The sequence below is a fragment of the Camponotus vicinus genome, unplaced genomic scaffold (assembly GCF_025532165.1).
Source record: "Camponotus vicinus isolate PSW18456_S1 unplaced genomic scaffold, iyCamVici1.0 SCAF_6, whole genome shotgun sequence".
Classification (NCBI taxonomy): Eukaryota; Metazoa; Arthropoda; class Insecta; order Hymenoptera; family Formicidae; genus Camponotus; species Camponotus vicinus.
The window spans coordinates 15,645,047-15,665,653 of record NW_028141978.1 but is presented as its reverse complement, the minus strand read 5'-3'; the positions used below and the strand labels follow the sequence as shown (position 1 = coordinate 15,665,653).

At 29.5% G+C, this 20,607-nt stretch overlaps 3 protein-coding genes across 3 annotated transcripts; 2 read left to right on the top strand and 1 right to left on the bottom strand.

Annotated features, from left to right (window-relative positions):
- Positions 1 to 9,537: 9,537 nt before the first annotated feature.
- On the top strand, positions 9,538 to 13,836 carry LOC145973716 (uncharacterized). The gene is made up of 6 exons (XM_083103294.1): positions 9,538 to 9,560; positions 11,249 to 11,299; positions 12,068 to 12,103; positions 12,373 to 12,634; positions 13,037 to 13,120; positions 13,750 to 13,836. The coding sequence occupies exons 1-6, from the start codon at positions 9,544 to 9,546 to the stop codon at positions 13,834 to 13,836; spliced, it is 537 nt and encodes a 178-aa protein (XP_082959420.1). The 5' UTR covers positions 9,538 to 9,543.
- On the bottom strand, positions 11,988 to 14,542 carry LOC145973339 (SNAPIN protein homolog). Its single transcript, XM_083102617.1, has 2 exons — positions 14,348 to 14,542; positions 11,988 to 13,975 (listed from the first exon to the last, which is right to left on the bottom strand). Exons 1-2 carry the CDS (start codon positions 14,497 to 14,499, stop codon positions 13,933 to 13,935), a joined length of 195 nt encoding a protein of 64 aa, XP_082958743.1. The 5' UTR covers positions 14,500 to 14,542; the 3' UTR covers positions 11,988 to 13,932.
- A 3,248-nt stretch (positions 14,543 to 17,790) lies between these two features.
- Positions 17,791 to 18,588, top strand: LOC145973430 (SNAPIN protein homolog). The gene is made up of 2 exons (XM_083102789.1): positions 17,791 to 17,970; positions 18,343 to 18,588. Exons 1-2 carry the CDS (start codon positions 17,819 to 17,821, stop codon positions 18,383 to 18,385), a joined length of 195 nt encoding a protein of 64 aa, XP_082958915.1. The 5' UTR covers positions 17,791 to 17,818; the 3' UTR covers positions 18,386 to 18,588.
- Positions 18,589 to 20,607: the final 2,019 nt, after the last annotated feature.

Here is a 20,607-nt window from a genome sequence, read left to right as displayed (position 1 = left end):
GGCGATTATTTTCTAAATTTTGTTGATATCGCTGTCGCTGTTTAGTACGATTATTTTCTAAATCTTGTTGATATCGACATCGTTTCTTAAGGCGATTATTTTCTAAATTCTGTTGATTTTGACGCCGCTTTAATGCACGATTATTTTCTAAATCTTGTATATATTGATGTTGCTGTTTAACGCTACTATTTTCTAAATTTGTATATTGGATTGAAGGCAATTGTATTTTCATGCAACTATTGGTTATTTCTTCCTTAGATTGATTAATATCAGCAAGTTTTTTTAACTGATTTTCTTTTTGTTGCTTAGTTTCATCCTTTGTATATTGATGTTGCTGTTTAGCGCAGCTATTCTCCAAATTTGTACATTTGATTGAGAGGGATTGTGTTTTCATGCAATTATTGGTTAATTCTTTCTTAGATCGACGAATATCAGCAAGTTTTTTTAACCGATTTTCTTTTTGTGATTCAGTCTCATATTGCCGTATACTACGAGCACGAGCAGCTTCTATTTCTCTGAATTTTACTATTGCTAATGGAAGCACTTTTTGAGGAACATATCGTGGATCTTGAGGAAAATGTTCAATTATATTTGATTCAAAAATTTTTATCAAATGTGAACGCATTAAACTATGATTATATTTTACTCTTTCAGGTTTAATATTAAATAATAATGAAATCGCAAATGCTATTTCAAAAACACCACAATCGTTACCATTTGGTTGTTGTTGCACAGTAGGAAATCTAACAAGACATTTCTCAAAGTCATATGTTGGAAATAATCTTTTTAAAAATTGTTCATGATGCTTATGCAGTCTTTTAGAATTTAACGAATCATAAATAAATATATATTTTGTGTTATAGTAACTACATACCCAATGTCCGTTGTTACGTCCCGCAACAAAATTTTTATTTTTATTTAAACACGCAAAAATTGCCTCTATAATATTTAAACTGTAATTCCACCGACGAACATATAAATCTTAATCCCACCGAGTAACATTATTGTTAATATAAATTAATATTGATAATTAAAATTCCATCACGCGATCTATTGTCACCAATATTTCTTATTATAAAATCTCACCGCGCAATGTAATATCACCAATACTTATAGTACATCAATATCATTCCGCCGCGCGATCTACTATTGTCAATATCTCCGAAAATAATCTTTCTTTGTTAAGAAGCTAGCTATACATAACATAACCTCACTTAGGAATGATAGAAATAATTTTAAGTATTTGCCCACATATAGTATCATCCGCATAAAAATTACCTACTTTACCGACAATAGGCAAAATCACCCACACAAAAGTTACCGACAGTCGATAAAATAAATTCCTACTTTACCGACAGAGTAAAAGTTACCGACAGAAAAGTTACCGACGGAAGGTGAAGTAAATTCCTACTTTACCGACAGAGTAAAAGTTACCGACAGAAAAATTACCGACGGTTGATAAGGAAGTTTTCTACCTTACCGACCGAGCAAAAGTTACCGACAGAAAAATTACCGACGGTTGATAAGGAAGTTTTCTACCTTACCGACCGAGCAAAAGTTACCGACAGGAAAATTACCGACGGTTGATAAGGAAGTTTTCTACCTTACCGACCGAGCAAAAGTTACCGACAGAAAAATTACCGACCCATGATAACACAGTTACCGACGTTACCGACTGAGGATAAAGTCATTTCCTACCTTACCGACAGTGAAGACTGTCCGTACCCACATTACCGACAGAGGGCAGCGCCATCTCTGGGGTAGCGATGATACTAACTTTACCGACATATAAGAGAATACCTCCTTTATTAATATGTAATCCTGATACACAAGAAATTTTACAAATCAAAAACCAAAAGAACTTTATATACATATATATATATTTTTGAACACATCTCGGCACCGACTACACGTATATCTAATTATTTCGGGGCCTAAATTATATCAAAAATCATTGATTCCAGATTAACTCGAAAAATACTATAAATAAAAATCTTATGACAATTTTCCCTTAAGGAGCATAAAAAGTCAGACCGACACATGTATACATAATTATGAAAACTCCAATACTACTAATTTTATAAACGAAGTTTTAAAATATAATTTTCCGTATGCGATATTATGAGTCATCATCACATTCCAAACTAAGACTATGGAATATTCCGCTCGAATACTATTGCACAACATTACGCAACATGATGAAATAATTAATTATCATTAAGTAACAAATGAATTTATTGTTATTAAGCGTATGCAATAACCTCCATTTATATATTAATCCACAAAAAATCCGTTCAAGAGAACATTGCGCAACATAACGAAATAATTAACTTATTGTTAAACATTAATATTAAGTACATGCAATAATTTTTATTCAAGAACATAATAGATATAAATATTAAAAATAAAAGCAAAGAATAAAAATTGTTGCACCATTTATTGAAATAATTTATAGTCTTTATATACTTATATCCCACCGCATAAATACTTATGTTAAAATAATTGTAATTATAATAATTATGATGTCAGAATTTATTAACAATATTTAAAGGCATTTTCCATAATAATACATAGAGACAAAAATGAACTTTCGAACGGAGCATGCTAGAAACTCCGTTGACATTTCTACAGCTAGAGCTTAAAAAACTACATTAGAAAATATATGCATGTAAACTGCAAAGAAATTCTGATGGTCTAATAATTATTATAAAACTTATGTGTCAAAATACAATGTAACCAGTATAGCCGATTCTATACTGACCGCTCCGTCACCCCCACTACAATTCTGAAGAGTCCCACCATCTACAAATTAAACTACGCCCAAACTACGCCCAATTCCTGCGGCAACGCCCAGCAGCGCGCGCATCTTCCCCACGCTTGTGCCAGCGGCGCGCGCAACCAGCCCAGAGAAGGGAACCAATGAGCGACCGCGCCGCCCACGCTGAGGCGCGCGCATCTTCCGAGGCGCGCGCATCCGTCACGTCAGCGGGAGCCAATCCCAAATCATTGCGCAACAATCACGTCAGAGAAAACCAATCACCCGTTGACAACGCGGCACATCCCTCGAGGCGCACGCATCTTTCGAGGCGCGCGCAGCCAGAAGCAGAGGAGGGAACCAATCACTGCTCGACTCCCTCCACGGAGAAGCGCATCTCCTACTATTGGGACGTGCGCAAAACTGGGACTGACGACTATATAAACCCGTGCAGAGCGGTCCTCCTGGCATTTGGCCCAACGTTTACAACACTTAACAACTACTGGCATTTGGCCCAACGTTTACAACACTTAACAACTACTGGCATTTGGCCCAACGATATTCAACACTTAACAACTACTGGCATTTGGCCCAACGATATTCACAGTGTTAACTTGGCATTTGGCCCAACGTTTACAATACTTAACAACTACTGGCATTTGGCCCAACGTTTTCAACACTTAACAACTACTGGCATTTGGCCCAACGTTTTCAACAGTTAATAACTGGCATTCTGCCCACCGATCTTCAAGTTAATACTTATATCTCCGAGATTTTGTACGTGTATTCAGTTAATAAATTCAGTGACTATTGAACATTGAGTTTCTCAATCGAACTCCTGGACTGCAACCTCCATCCCGAACTGTCACTGAGGTAGACGGTATCCAGCGGAAGGAAGCAGCATCCACTCATCAGCCTAGTGAAGGGAAGCAGCCTTCACACACTAGGACATTTCAGACACTGGTAAATATCCGGCCACTTGTCATTAATCTAACCTTTAATTTCTACTAACAACTAAATTCAGTGAAACAGTGCGCGACAATTCGGGAACCTTACCTTTGATTACCCATATTCCTTTATCCAGTTATTCAACTTAGTAAATATCATTTCCAATTGGAAAATTTATCTGGGACTTATCTCTTTGATAAGACGACGCGATAGACAGTGAGCGAGTGCGAAACTGCAGCGGCAGGTCGAACCCAAGTCTGGCTCGGTGGAAAAATAATTATCTTGAGGAATTTATTCCCATGATAGAGGTTGTTTCTCAACCTAGAGCTGGTGAGGCAATAGAAAAAATAAGCGGCCTCCTGTCAATCGACGTCCGAGTAGGCGAAAATACAGTTTTCGATTAATAGGCAATTATCTTAAGGGATTTATCCCAATGATAGAAGTTGACCTTTTGATCTTGGATTGAATTTAGCCTTAACTTCAAAATACGAGATACATCCCAGGACTTAGAGACAATACACTGGCTTAGTTTATAACAATTTGAATCATTATCACTACTTGCGACTATAACCTAACCTTACGAGGTTAATACTAAGCCAGCCGTATGATAGGTGGATACCTTGTCAGCGTATCCAAACTCCTGATTTTTCCTCGAATCCCCTTTCGATTTTCAGAGAATCAAAATAAAATAAGAATTTATTTGAAACCAAGATAACACATTAACATTTCAAACAAATAAATTCTCGATAATCCTAATTTACCATCAGTTGGTAATTTTTCCAATAGTCATCAATCAAAACTTACCATCGGTCGATAACTTACCATCGGTCGATAACTTACCATCGGTCGATAACTTACCATCGGTCGATAACTTACCATCAGTCGATAACTTACCATCGGTCGGTAAAACAGAAAGTGACGCTAACCATCGGTCGGTAAAACAGAAATCTAACTTACCATCGGTCGGTAAAACAGAAAGTGACGCTAACCATCGGTCGGTAAAACAGAAATCTAACTTACCATCGGTCGGTAAAACAGAAACCTAACTTACCATCGGTCGGTAAAACAGAAATCTACATTACCGACGGTCGGTAATTTTCGAGAGTCAAAGTTTACAATAGATCGATAATTTATAGTACTAATACAATTTATTCTTCTCAAACTATACTTTATCAGCAATTTCAACCGCTTCTTTGAATTTCAACGATCCCCTCACTCGAAGGATTTTCGAATAACCTCAATTTAATTAATTAATAAATACCACCATTTATCCAGCTTGTAAAAGATAGAAGAAAATAAGAAAGGAAATAAATAAAGAAAGAAAATAAATAAAGATTTTGCTTACAAATACATATATTTATTCTCACTCCCTCCTGAATCCTCTCTATAAGCACAATAGACCTTCAATCTCTCGGCGTCCCAGGGTATAGCCGGCCTAGCAGGTTGCCCTAAAACAAATTGAGAGATTAATTGCGTCCAACTGGGAAAGTAAGACTTCCAGACCAGTCCTGAGGAACTGGGGACGTAACACCGTCAAACGGACCTGATGAACTATGCAATATTTGAATATGATTTTTATCTTTTGGCATAGATTGAATAGTATCAAGACACTGCACTCGCCAGGTTTCGACAGGTGTATAATCTGAACAATTTTGTAAAAGATGACCAAAATGTTCCATATGAATGTCAGTTAACCAATTGCCTCGAATAATTATATCTTTTTCTCTAGGCATTAAGACTATTTGTTTGTTTATCTTTACAGACATTTTGTATATATAAAGTAAACGTTTTTTATACAAACAACAACTTTATATAGACTTTATAAAAACTTTATATATATTAGTTTTATTTATGTATAACACCTTTTTATGAGCACACAGCAACTCTATAACGGCGCACAGCAGCCTTTTATTGGCGCACAGCAGCCACTTTTTATAAGCGCACAGCAGCTCTATAACGGCGCACAGCAGCCGTTGTTTATAGGCGCACAGCAGCCTTTTATTGGCGCACAGCAGCCACTTTTATGAGCGCACAGCAGCTCTATAACGGCGCACAGCAGCTCTATAATACCGCACAGCAGCCGTTCTTTATAGGCGCACAGCAGCCTTATATAAAATAAGTTAAATATAAAATTTTATACTTACCTCTATTCTCAACGAAGAAAAGTGAAAAAACCTGCGTAACACCCTATATAAATATCAGTATTGTACAGTATATCACATTTTCAACATCTTCCTTAATAAAAATAAAATACATATCTCTTTTTAATCCTTCAATTGTGCGATTTTTCACGAATCACGTGGAATTTTGAGAGCTCCTAATGAATTAAACGGTACATTCTCGTTTCGCAAAAAACTGAGTTTTTGCCAGAAAGATATCGAAAAGATTAAACAATTAAGTATTGTATTTTGTTAAAAATCGTGCGCAACGGCTGAAGGTTTAATCAATACTTTAAATATCCAATTCATAAGTTATATCACTTAAAATATATCCAATATATAGAAATTTAATTTTGCAATAAATTTTGCAACAAGCAAATGTATGTGCAATTTCAAATTATTTTAATAATTATTTTAATAATTATTTTAACATTATTTAATTCTAAAATATGTAAGATTTAAAATTCATTATAATTTATGAATTTAAATATTACAGGAAGTTGTTTTTAAGATAATGAAGCTATTACTTTTTTTTTGTATATTTAAATATATTGAAATTGTATGAAATTTAAGATTTGCAATTATAGAGATATATTTATAAAAATAGATATAAAAATATTGATCTTTTAAAAAATGTTTATAACTATTTGCACATTTAATTTCTAAATAGTATTTCGATAAAACTATAACAATATGACAAATTATCTTAGTAAAATATATTTGCAAAATTAAATTTACAAACACATTGCATCTGTATATAGTATTTATTTGTTAGACATAAATTATTAATGTATATACTTTTACATATGCAAAATAACTTGTATAATACATGCTTTACGAAATAATTTTAAACAATAAAAATCATAGAATATTTATGGAATATATTATTTAATAAAGGTATGTAGATAGGGTTCAAATGTATAAAAAGTAATGTGAAATGATTACTTGACGAATTACCAGAAGAATATAGCCACACTTCTTTATACAGGGTGAGCCATTTTAATTAACGCACGCAATTATTTCGGAAACAAAGCATTTTAGAGAAAAATGTTTCAGACAAAAGTTTTATGGTTTCGAGGGGACCATAAGATGGTATCATTGGTTTGACACTGAAGAGTTCATTTGCAGGTCACGTGAAGGTCACTTCAATTTTTTTAAATGGAACACCCTATATATTTTTGCACACTCTTGTAGCTTATCTCGAGAGCTTTCCAAAACACTATAATTAAGTACCTTTTCGTTAAGTACTTTTTGAGTTATGAGGCTTGAAATAATTTCTTAATTTTACATAAACCGTAAAATATCTTGTAAAATATTCATTTTTCGATTATCTTACCTTAATACTTTTACGTACAAAATAATGAGAGGAATCAATTGGTGTAAAGAAAAGACATAGTTGTTTTTAAGAAAAAATATGGAATTGTTAATTGCAAATTACATATTTTTTCTTCAAAACAACTATGTGTTTTCTTTACACCAATTGATTCCTCTCATTATTTTGTACGTAAAAGTATTAAGGTAAGATAATCGAAAAATGAATATTTTACAAGATATTTTACGGTTTATGTAAAATTAAGAAATTATTTCAAGCCTCATAACTCAAAAAGTACTTAACGAAAAGATACTTAATTATAGTGTTTTGGAAAGCTCTCGAGATAAGCTACAAGAGTGTGCAAAAATATATAGGGTGTTCCATTTAAAAAAATTGAAGTGACCTTCACGTGACCTTCAAATGACTCTTCAGTGTCAAACCAATGATACCATCTTATGGCCCCCTCGAAACCATAAACTTTTGTCTGAAACATTTTTCTCTAAAATACTTTGTTTCCGAAATAATTGCGTGCGTTAATTAAAATGGCTCACCCTGTATAAGCAAATCCTGCAATATTTAAATTAGATAAATAATTTTGAACCCTATCTACATACCTTTATTAAATAAAAATGTTTATAATATATAGAAACATTATTCTTATTGCTTTTCAACAAACTCAATTATTTTGTAAAGTATGTATTATATTTGTTAGACATAAATTATTAATGTATATACTTTTACATATGCAAAATAACTTGTATAATACATGCTTTACGAAATAATTTTAAACAATAAAAATCATAGAATATTTATGGAATATATTATTTAATAAAGGTATGTAGATAGGGTTCAAATGTATAAAAAGTAATGTGAAATGATTACTTGACGAATTACCAGAAGAATATAGCCACACTTCTTTATATAAGCAAATCCTGCAATATTTAAATTAGATAAATAATTTTGAACCCTACATACCTTTATTAAATAAAAATGTTTATAATATCTACATACCTTTATTAAATAAAAATGTTTATAATATATAGAAACATATTATTCCTATTGCTTTTCAACAAACTCAATTATTTTGTAAAGTATGTATTATACAAGTTATGTTGTATATGTGAAAATATATACCAATTTATAACAAATAAATACTATGGATACAATGTGTAAAAAATAAAATAAAGTAATTACCTGACTGAGTCCACAATAAAGTGTATAACGACACTTGTTTGTAATCAAACTTCCTGTAATATTTTAATTAGATTAATAATTTTAAATTTTATCTACATACGTTTATTAAAACTAAACGAACAATATATACAGTTTTTGCAACTTTTTAACGGATAAAGTTATTATGTAAAGCATTATGTAAAACATATATATAAGTTATCTTTTATATTTATTTCTAATAAATCAATACTACTTGTATGTATAAAAAGTAATGTGAGAGGTAATTACCTGATAAATTATCCAGAAATATTATATATAACCAGTGTGTAATTGTGACACCAGTGTGATATTTGTTTATAACCAAACTTCCTGCAATATATAAAGTAGATTAATAATTTTGAACCCTATATCTATACATACGTTTAATAAAACTAAATAATAAATAAACAATACATATCATAAATATATCTTATATATAATTCTTTCTAGTTTCAAATAGATCAAAATATTTTGTAACACTGCATATATATCACAAGTTATTTTATATTGTTATGTATAAGATCATATGCATTAATGATTTATTTATAATAAATAGTATGGATGTAATGTAAAATAATTACCTAATTAAAATATTAGAAATGTTATCCAAGAGAAAAATATCACGTTCTTATTACTCTTTATTAGCGCTAATATATTCACTTTCTGAACATTGGCAATAATATATAAACATATTACCAACAATATAGAGATTACAATAATATAATTATCACGCCCTCTATGATAACGTGAGCAGACAATGCATCAGTATTGTCAGATTTGGCGCTTAAAAACAAAGTGATAGGGGGCGCGATCACCAAATCTAATAACATTTAATTTTATACGTGCAATTTTGTTGTGTTTACACAAGTGATTGCCGATTGAACAAATGGCCTTATAGAGATTCATTTCTAATTAGTTTTATGTTTACGGAATAAAAGGCAACCATTGTGCTTTCTCTTTGAGACACCTCCGATTAGACACAGTACAATTGGACACAACTGGCTTTCATTGGCTAATCGTGCTTGATCGTGCTACCCTAGGCATCGGTCGATATGATTGGCTGTGTCTAATCGTACTGTGTCTAATCGGGTAATCCCCTTTCTCTTTTGGCTAACCTCCTTTATAAGTATTTTATCGAGAGTCATCCACTTTTTACAATGGCTAATCGCAAAAGGTAAGCATGAATATAAATACATTATATACAGTGTGACCCATTTTAACTTAGGCAGCCAAATAACTCGAAAAATAAGCAAGATAGAGAAAAATGTTTTAGACAAAAGTTGTATGGTTTCGAGGGGGCCATAAGATGGTATCATTGGTTTGACCTTGAAGAGTCATTTGAAGGTCACGTGAAGGTCACTTTAATTTTTTTAAATGGAACATCCTATATATTTTTGTACATTCTTATAGCTCATCTCGAGAGCTTTCCAAAACACTATAATTAAGTACATTTTCGTTAAGTACTTTTTGAGTTATGAGGCTTGAAATAATTTCTTAATTTTACATAAACCGTAAAATATCTTGTAAAATATTCATTTTTCGATTACCTTACCTTAATAGTTTTATGTACAAAATAATGAGAGGAATCAATTGGTGTAAAGAAAACACATAGTTGTTTCGAAGAAAAAATATGGAATTGTTAATTGCAAATTACATATTTTTTCTTCAAAACAACTATGTGTTTTCTTTACACCAATTGATTCCTCTCATTATTTTGTACGTAAAAGTATTAAGGTAAGATAATCGAAAAATGAATATTTTACAAGATATTTTACGGTTTATGTAAAATTAAGAAATTATTTCAAGCATCATAACTCAAAAAGTACTTAACGGAAAGGTACTTAATTATAGTGTTTTGGAAAGCTCTCGAAATAAGCTACAAGAATGTACAAAAATATATAGGGTATTCCATTTAAAAAAATTGAAGTGACCTTCACGTGACCTTCAAATGACTCTTCAAGGTCAAACCAATGATACCATCTTATGGCCCCCTCGAAACCATACAACTTTTGTCTAAAACATTTTTCTCTATCTTGCTTATTTTTCGAGTTATTTGGCTGCCTAAGTTAAAATGGGTCACCCTGTATATATATATATATATATATATATATATATATATATATATAAATTTTATTAATATACAAATAATAGATAATATTGGTTAACCTTTATTTTAATCTTTTATCGTAATACACACATTATATGTTGCACGCGTGATACATATTATAAGAAAATATTAAAATAAAGATAAACCAAAACGTTATCTATCATTTTTATAAAAATATTTTATAATTTATATTATATATTTTCACTTCCAATAAAAGATAAAAACAAAAATTAATCACTTATCTATCATTTCTATAAAGATATTTTATAATTTATTATTTTATTATTCTATTATCTTAATCTTTTATTATAATGCATATGTATTGCATGCACAATACTTGGCTAATCTTTATTTTAACCCTTTATTATAATACATAAAATATATGTTATACGCAGAAATACATATAGTTATTCATCGCAATAATTAATGATTATTTTAATCCTTTATTATAATACATTTGTATTGTGCACGCAACATATAGCAATATAAATGCATTACAATAAAAGTTAACTAAATATTGTGCACGCAACAAATATGCACAATAAAAGATTAAAAATATATAAAATAATAAAATATTATAAAAGATCTTTATAGAAATGAAATAGTTTATCTTTATTTTAATTCGTTATTGTAATATGTATATGTTGTGCATGCAATACATATGTATTACAATAAAAGAATAAAATAAAGATAAACCAATACGTTTTCTATCATTTTTATACAAATATTTTATAACTTATATTATACATTTACAGTTCCAGAAACGAAAAAGAACCAGCAATTAATGATAATGAAACTCACAAAAGGTAAGCAATGATTATTAATAATATCTATAAAGATATTTTATAATATAATTTATTATTTTATATATTTTATTTCAATCTTTTATTATAATCTTCTATTATATATGTTTCACGCATGATACTGTTTAACTTTTATTTAAATGTCTTATAATTCATATATGTATTATACATACAAATACATATAATTACTCATCGCAATAACTAATGATTGTTATAATACATATATATTACTATATGTTGCATGCGCAATACAAATACATTATAATAAAAGATTAAAATAGACCATTAAAATTAAAACTAACCATTAGTTGTTGCGATACGTAACTATATGTACTTCTGCGTATAACACATATATATGTATTACAATAAAAGATTAAAATAAAGGTTAACCAAGTATTGTGTGTGCAACTCATATGCATTACAATAAAGATTAAAATAATAAAATATATAAAATAATAAAATATTATAAAACTTTTTATAGAAATGATAGATAACAATCTATTATTTCATTATAAAAATGTTTTATAATCTATTTTAATATTTTATTATCTTAATCTTTTATTATAATGCATATGTATTGCACACACAATACTTGGTTAACTTTTATTTTAACACTTTATTGTAATACATATTGTAATACATATATATAATAAAAATATAGAAATATATAATAAAAATAGATGACAAAGAATTAATTTTTATTTTAATCTTTTATTGTAATACAAAAATATTTTATATTGTACAATATATTTTATACATTTCTATTTTCAGATCTAACGAAAAGGAAAATGAAGAAAATCCTAAAAAGTAAGTGTAACACATTATATTATTAATACATATGCGTAAGAAATGATAGATAACAAGGGAATAAAAATTTATTTTACTATTTTTATTGTAATTCACTTATTGTAATTACTTATTTTTTATTGTAATTCATATTTGTGTTGCACACACAATACATATATGCATTACAATAAAAGATTAAAATGAAGATTAATCATTTATTATCTATCATTTCTACTATCATTTCTAAACATATTTTATAATATATATTTTATATGTTTCCATTCTTTCAGAACCTACAATATGGAAGAAATGGAGCCAGAAATTGAATTGTCGTCCTTTTTACGTGTTGAGGCTGAAGCGGCTTTAAAAGAAAATATAATACTTAAAAAAAAAATACAAAAATTAATGGAAACACAAAAAGAATCGCCGCCACCAACGATGGCATCACTACCACCGCCACTGCCGCCGTTAACGTCGTCACTGCTGCCATCGCCGTCAGCGTCGTCACCGCTGCCACCGCCGCCGTCGTCACCGATAACGACAGCGGGGCAAGTAAGAGGTAAATAATTTTGAATTATATAATTGGCACGTTAATTATAAAGGAATCAGCTAAATGAATCAGCTATGTTAAAAGTTAATAAATCTATTACATTTTCAGATTTATGAATTTAACATTGCCCAAAGTATTTTTAGCCTTCTATAGAATTAAAATTTGTATTTTCATGAATTTTTGTGTCGTATAAATTATATTTTACAAAAGAAATTTTTAATTCACAAATAATTATTTTTATATTTTAAAAGGCTAAAAGTATTTTGCGTAATGTTAAATTCATGAATCTGAATGTACATATATTAAAATTAAATTTATTAACTTTCAATATAGTTAATCCGTGCAGTTCTTCTTTAAATATTATATTCAAATAAAATAACATTAAAATATTTCTTTTATTGTAGAACAACCGCGTGCACGATGGGCTAGAGCGGGACGGTCGAGAGGACGAGCCCGAGGCCGAAGTTCCAATCCAAGAACCTCAGCCCGTTATAGAAATAATATTTTTAATTTTTATTAATATTTAAATGTGTATGCGTGTGCGTGTGTGTGTGTGTGTGTGTATCATCATAACATAGAATATTTTTTATAAATGTGTCTTTTTGTTTTTTCTTTCTATGCTTTGCACAAACTTCTTTTTATTTTTCATTTCCTTTTGCAAAGCATAAGCTATTTTTAATTTTAAAAATTTAAATATTCTACGTTATGATGATATAAAAATATGTTTGTATATGTGTACATGCGTGTGCGTGTGTGTATGTAATATCATCATAGCATAGAGTATTTATTTTTTCTTTCTATGCTTTTGCATAAACTACTTTTCATTTTTAATTTTCTTTCGCAAAGCATAAATTATTTTTAATTTTGAAATTTTGAATTTCAATATTCTATGTTATGATGATTTTTTCTTTCTATGCTTTTGCATAAACTACTTTTCATTTTTAATTTTCTTTCGCAAAGCATAAATTATTTTTAATTTTGAAATTTTGAATTTCAATATTCTATATTATAATGATTATATCAATTGCAATAAAATGAGCATTATATTTTTTCAATGCCATTGCTAGAGCTGTGATGACTATACCAGAACCACTACCTATTTCTAAACAAATCACAGGTTTCATCGCATGCAGAATGTCTAAATCTTCTTCCAAATCATCTATTAAAAGATACGAATCCTCAGAAGGATCATAAACTGTCTTGAGTTCTTCATCTGATAAATTAACTACTGGAGTTTCCATAAAATTTACGGTGAAAATTGTAAGAAATTTCTTTTATAAAACTTGCAAAGTAATCAATGTTAAGTAATAACAATCCGCTGCTTCAGCTCTATTTGACATATCCTATAACAAAGAGAATAGTTATGCATAAAAAATAATACTCTTCGCAACTTTTCTACGCAACTTGTAGTACATGATAGAAGCACAATTTTTTATAACATTCCAATAATTATATATGAAAATTGAAAATGATTTTCAAAATGCTCAAGAATTCTTGTAAAATAGGTAACAATAAGATATATATGTCGCTTGTGTAAGTAAATCGCAATTTTTTATCGTTACAATTCGATGAATAAACATATATTTTGCAATAAATAGTACATACTGTGAAAGAAATATAAGAATAATAAATATACGTAAATTTGCAAGAAGAAACGCGAAAAATAAATGTTACTATTATTGCATGCGCGCTGAAAACAGAAAACTTGACGTCACCTTGTGGCGCGAATTCTCTCGTCCAGTTGATCCACCGTAAGTTTCAAGAGACTCATAAGACCTTCCGTTAATGCATCCCGCGTCGGATTTTCGCAAAAGTCATCTATCTTGTCGTCGATAGATGTATTGTCACTCGCTGTGTCCACGTCCATGTTATAGCTGTAGTGAAGTAGACACTACCGTGTCTCTTGATATATATATACAGGGTGAGCCATTTTAATAAACGCACGCAATTATTTCGGAAACAAAGCATTTTAGAGAAAAATGTTTCAGACAAAAGTTTTATGGTTTCGAGGGGGCCATAAGATGGTATCATTGGTTTTACCTTGAAGAGTTATTTGAAGGTCACATGAAGGTCACCTTCAATTTCTTAAATGGAACCTACTATTTGTCATTGCATATTCTTGTAGCTTATCTCGAGAGCTTTCCAAAACACTATAATTAAGTACCTTTTCGTTAAGTACTTTTTGAGTTATGAGGCTTGAAATAATTTCTTAATTTTACATAAACCGTAAAATATCTTGTAAAATATTCATTTTTCGATTATCTTACCTTAATACTTTTACGTACAAAATAATGAGAGGAATCAACTGGTGTAAAGAAAACACATAGTTGTTTTGAAGAAAAAATATATAATTTGCAATTAACAGTTACATATTTTTTCTTAAAAACAACTATGTGTTTTCTTTACACCAATTGATTCCTCTCATTATTTTGTACATAAAAGTATTAAGGTAAGATAATCGAAAAATGAATATTTTACAAGATATTTTACGGTTTATGTAAAATTAAGAAATTATTTCAAGCCTCATAACTCAAAAAGTACTTAACGAAAAGGTACTTAATGATAGTGTTTTGGAAAGCTCTCGAGATAAGCTACAAGAATATGCAATGACAAATAGTAGGTTCCATTCAAGAAATTGAAGGTGACCTTCATGTGACCTTCAAATAACTCTTCAAGGTCAAACCAATGATACCATCTTATGGCCCCCTCGAAACCATAAAACTTTTGTCTGAAACATTTTTCTCTAAAATGCTTTGTTTCCGAAATAATTGCGTGCGTTAATTAAAATGGCTCACCCTGTATATATATATATATATATATATATATATATATATATATATATATAATCTGAAATAATAATATAGATACAATCTAATCTAAATATATAAATGTTATATGTATATTATTAATTATTTTATATAATTACCTGAAGTGACACACTTAACCTTTTACAACATATTTATAAGCACCGTTAACGCCACAGAGCGCTACTAATGCTGCGTCGCGTGAATCACTGCTAGCGCATTCTTGTGGCAGACGTTGGAAACGTATTTCTGTATTTTCTTTGTTACGTTAAGAGGAGTTGATGACGACCATGACGACGTTTCTTAATCGAAATTTTCACATTTCAGACTTTGCATCATGATATCTCCGTTTACAGAGCACGTAGCGCAAAAATAAAAACACTTTTATTATTTAATTTAAACCCAAGCTATCGATTAATTCTACTAAGAACTCGATCCGTTGAGCGGTTATATGAGAAATAAAAATATCGAGTTATACTCTCAATCCGACTCGCGTAATAATACACGGAGTGCATTTTTTGCTTACGCTGGGACTTAGCAAAGACACTACCGTGTCTCTTGATAATAGAACTTTATGGCAATATTCGTATACTGATTTATACTGAACTTCATCGCGAACACAATTGCATTATTCAAGGCAATTTTGTTGAAGGCTTCCCTTGATAAGAGAATTTTGAATTTATTTCTCTCTTGAATAAAGTTGATTAATAATAACTGGAGAAATATATTAATTTTATTCGATTATCATATTTCTGTAAAACCAGCTATTCAGTTAGCACTGGTGGTTTGCTAGTAAATTAGATATATAGGATAACTAAATAATATGTATATTGATCGACAACATATAATATGTATAGTGATATGAATTTATAGTATAGTGAATATCAAGAGACACGGTAGTGTCTTTGCTAAGTCCCAGCGTAAGCAAAAAAATGCACTCCGTGTATTATTACGCGAGTCGGATTGAAAGTATAACTCGATATTTTTATTTCTCATATAACCGCTCAACGGATCGAGTTCTTAGTAGAATTAATCGATAGCTTGGGTTTAAATTAAATAATAAAAGTGTTTTTATTTTTGCGCTACGTGCTCTGTAAACGGAGATATCATGATGCAAAGTCTGAAATGTGAAAATTTCGATTAAGAAACGTCGTCATGGTCGTCATCAACTCCTCTTAACGTAACAAAGAAAATACAGAAATACGTTTCCAACGTCTGCCACAAGAATGCGCTAGCAGTGATTCACGCGACGCAGCATTAGTAGCGCTCTGTGGCGTTAACGGTGCTTATAAATATGTTGTAAAAGGTTAAGTGTGTCACTTCAGGTAATTATATAAAATAATTAATAATATACATATAACATTTATATATTTAGATTAGATTGTATCTATATTATTATTTCAGATTATATATATATATATATATATATATATATATATATATATATATACAGGGTGAGCCATTTTAATTAACGCACGCAATTATTTCGGAAACAAAGCATTTTAGAGAAAAATGTTTCAGACAAAAGTTTTATGGTTTCGAGGGGGCCATAAGATGGTATCATTGGTTTGACCTTGAAGAGTTATTTGAAGGTCACATGAAGGTCACCTTCAATTTCTTGAATGGAACCTACTATTTGTCATTGCATATTCTTGTAGCTTATCTCGAGAGCTTTCCAAAACACTATCATTAAGTACCTTTTCGTTAAGTACTTTTTGAGTTATGAGGCTTGAAATAATTTCTTAATTTTACATAAACCGTAAAATATCTTGTAAAATATTCATTTTTCGATTATCTTATCTTAATACTTTTATGTACAAAATAATGAGAGGAATCAATTGGTGTAAAGAAAACACATAGTTGTTTTTAAGAAAAAATATGTAACTGTTAATTGCAAATTATATATTTTTTCTTCAAAACAACTATGTGTTTTCTTTACACCAGTTGATTCCTCTCATTATTTTGTACGTAAAAGTATTAAGGTAAGATAATCGAAAAATGAATATTTTACAAGATATTTTACGGTTTATGTAAAATTAAGAAATTATTTCAAGCCTCATAACTCAAAAAGTACTTAACGAAAAGGTACTTAATTATAGTGTTTTGGAAAGCTCTCGAGATAAGCTACAAGAATATGCAATGACAAATAGTAGGTTCCATTTAAGAAATTGAAGGTGACCTTCATGTGACCTTCAAATAACTCTTCAAGGTAAAACCAATGATACCATCTTATGGCCCCCTCGAAACCATAAAACTTTTGTCTGAAACATTTTTCTCTAAAATGCTTTGTTTCCGAAATAATTGCGTGCGTTTATTAAAATGGCTCACCCTGTATATATATATCAAGAGACACGGTAGTGTCTACTTCACTACAGCTATAACATGGACGTGGACACAGCGAGTGACAATACATCTATCGACGACAATATAGATGACTTTTGCGAAAATCCGACGCGGGATGCATTAACGGAAGGTCTTATGAGTCTCTTGAAACTTACGGTGGATCAACTGGACGAGAGAATTCGCGCCACAAGGTGACGTCAAGTTTTCTGTTTTCAGCGCGCATGCAATAATAGTAACATTTATTTTTCGCGTTTCTTCTTGCAAATTTACGTATATTTATTATTCTTATATTTCTTTCACAGTATGTACTATTTATTGCAAAATATATGTTTATTCATCGAATTGTAACGATAAAAAATTGCGATTTACTTACACAAGCGACATATATATCTTATTGTTACCTATTTTACAAGAATTCTTGAGCATTTTGAAAATCATTTTCAATTTTCATATATAATTATTGGAATGTTATAAAAAATTGTGCTTCTATCATGTACTACAAGTTGCGTAGAAAAGTTGCGAAGAGTATTATTTTTTATGCATAACTATTCTCTTTGTTATAGGATATGTCAAATAGAGCTGAAGCAGCGGATTGTTATTACTTAACATTGATTACTTTGCAAGTTTTATAAAAGAAATTTCTTACAATTTTCACCGTAAATTTTATGGAAACTCCAGTAGTTAATTTATCAGATGAAGAACTCAAGACAGTTTATGATCCTTCTGAGGATTCGTATCTTTTAATAGATGATTTGGAAGAAGATTTAGACATTCTGCATGCGATGAAACCTGTGATTAGTTTAGAAATAGGTAGTGGTTCTGGTATAGTCATCACAGCTCTAGCAATGGCATTGAAAAAATATAATGCTCATTTTATTGCAATTGATATAATCATTATAATATAGAATATTGAAATTCAAAATTTCAAAATTAAAAATAATTTATGCTTTGCGAAAGAAAATTAAAAATGAAAAGTAGTTTATGCAAAAGCATAGAAAGAAAAAATCATCATAACATAGAATATTGAAATTCAAAATTTCAAAATTAAAAATAATTTATGCTTTGCGAAAGAAAATTAAAAATGAAAAGTAGTTTATGCAAAAGCATAGAAAGAAAAAATAAATACTCTATGCTATGATGATATTACATACACACACGCACACGCATGTACACATATACAAACATATCTTTATATCATCATAACGTAGAATATTTAAATTTTCAAAATTAAAAATAGCTTATGCTTTGCAAAAGGAAATGAAAAATAAAAAGTAGTTTATGCAAAGCATAGAAAGAAAAAACAAAAAGACACATTTATAAAAAATATTCTATGTTATGATGATACACACGCACAGACGCACACGCACAAACTAATCATGGAAGAAGTAATGGAGTCAGTAATTGAATTATCGTCATCGTTACATGTTGAGGCTGAAGCGATTTTAAAAGAAATCATCATAACATAGAATTTTTAAATTTCAAAATTAAAAGTAGCTTATGCTTTGCAAAAGAAAATTAAAAATAAAAAGTAGTTTATGCAAAGCATAGAAAGAAAAAACGAAAAAACACATTTATAAAAAAAAATATTCTATGTTATGATGATGTACACATACACACACACACATATTTTTATATCATCATAACATAGAGTATTGAAATTCAAAATTTCAAAATTAAAAATAACTTATGCTTTGCGAAAGAAAATTAAAAATGAAAAAAATGAAAAGTAGTTTATGCAAAAGCATAGAAAGAAAAAATAAATACTCTATGCTATGATGATATTACATACACACACGCACACGCATGTACACATATACAAACATATTTTTATATCATCATAACGTAGAATATTTAAATTTTCAAAATTAAAAATAGCTTATGCTTTGCAAAAGGAAATGAAAAATAAAAAGTAGTTTGTGCAAAGCATAGAAAGAAAAAACAAAAAGACACATTTATAAAAAATATTCTATGTTATGATGACATACACACACACACGCACACACACACACACACATCATTATAACATAGAATTTTTAAATTTCAAAATTAAAAGTAGCTTCTGCTTTGCAAAAGAAAATTAAAAATAAAAAGTAGTTTATGCAAAGCATAGAAAGAAAAAACGAAAAAACACATTTATAAAAAAAAAATATTCTATGTATGATGATGTATACATACACACACACACACATATACACACGCACACACACACACACAAACATATTTTTATATCATCATAACATAGAGTATTGAAATTCAAAATTTCAAAATTAAAAATAACTTATGCTTTGCGAAAGAAAATTAAAAATGAAAAAAATGAAAAGTAGTTTATGCAAAAGCATAGAAAGAAAAAATACTCTATGCTATGATGATATACATACACACACGCACACGCATGCACACACATACAAACATCTTTTTATATCATCATAACATAGAATATTGAAATTCAAAATTTCAAAATTAAAAATAATTTATGCTTTGCGAAAGAAAATTAAAAATGAAAAGTAGTTTATGCAAAAGCATAGAAAGAAAAAATCATTATAACATAGAATATTGAAATTCAAAATTTCAAAATTAAAAATAATTTATGCTTTGCGAAAGAAAATTAAAAATGAAAAGTAGTTTATGCAAAAGCATAGAAAGAAAAAATAAATACTCTATGCTATGATGATATTACATACACACACGCACACGCATGTACACATATACAAACATATTTTTATATCATCATAACGTAGAATATTTAAATTTTCAAAATTAAAAATAGCTTATGCTTTGCAAAAGGAAATGAAAAATAAAAAGTAGTTTATGCAAAGCATAGAAAGAAA

Bases quoted from the DNA above. Each gene is read 5' to 3' on its own strand.
- LOC145973339 (XM_083102617.1), bottom strand. From the start codon at position 14,499: ATGGACGTGGACACAGCGAGTGACAATACATCTATCGACGACAAGATA. The intron at 13,976-14,347 runs GTGACGTCAAGT...TCTTTGTTATAG, and splicing joins GAGAGAATTCGCGCCACAAG to GATATGTCAAATAGAGCTGA.
- LOC145973716 (XM_083103294.1), top strand. The intron at 11,300-12,067 runs GTAAGCAATGAT...TTCTATTTTCAG, and splicing joins GATAATGAAACTCACAAAAG to ATCTAACGAAAAGGAAAATG. The intron at 12,104-12,372 runs GTAAGTGTAACA...CCATTCTTTCAG, and splicing joins AATGAAGAAAATCCTAAAAA to AACCTACAATATGGAAGAAA.
- LOC145973430 (XM_083102789.1), top strand. From the start codon at position 17,819: ATGGACGTGGACACAGCGAGTGACAATACATCTATCGACGACAATATA. The intron at 17,971-18,342 runs GTGACGTCAAGT...TCTTTGTTATAG, and splicing joins GAGAGAATTCGCGCCACAAG to GATATGTCAAATAGAGCTGA.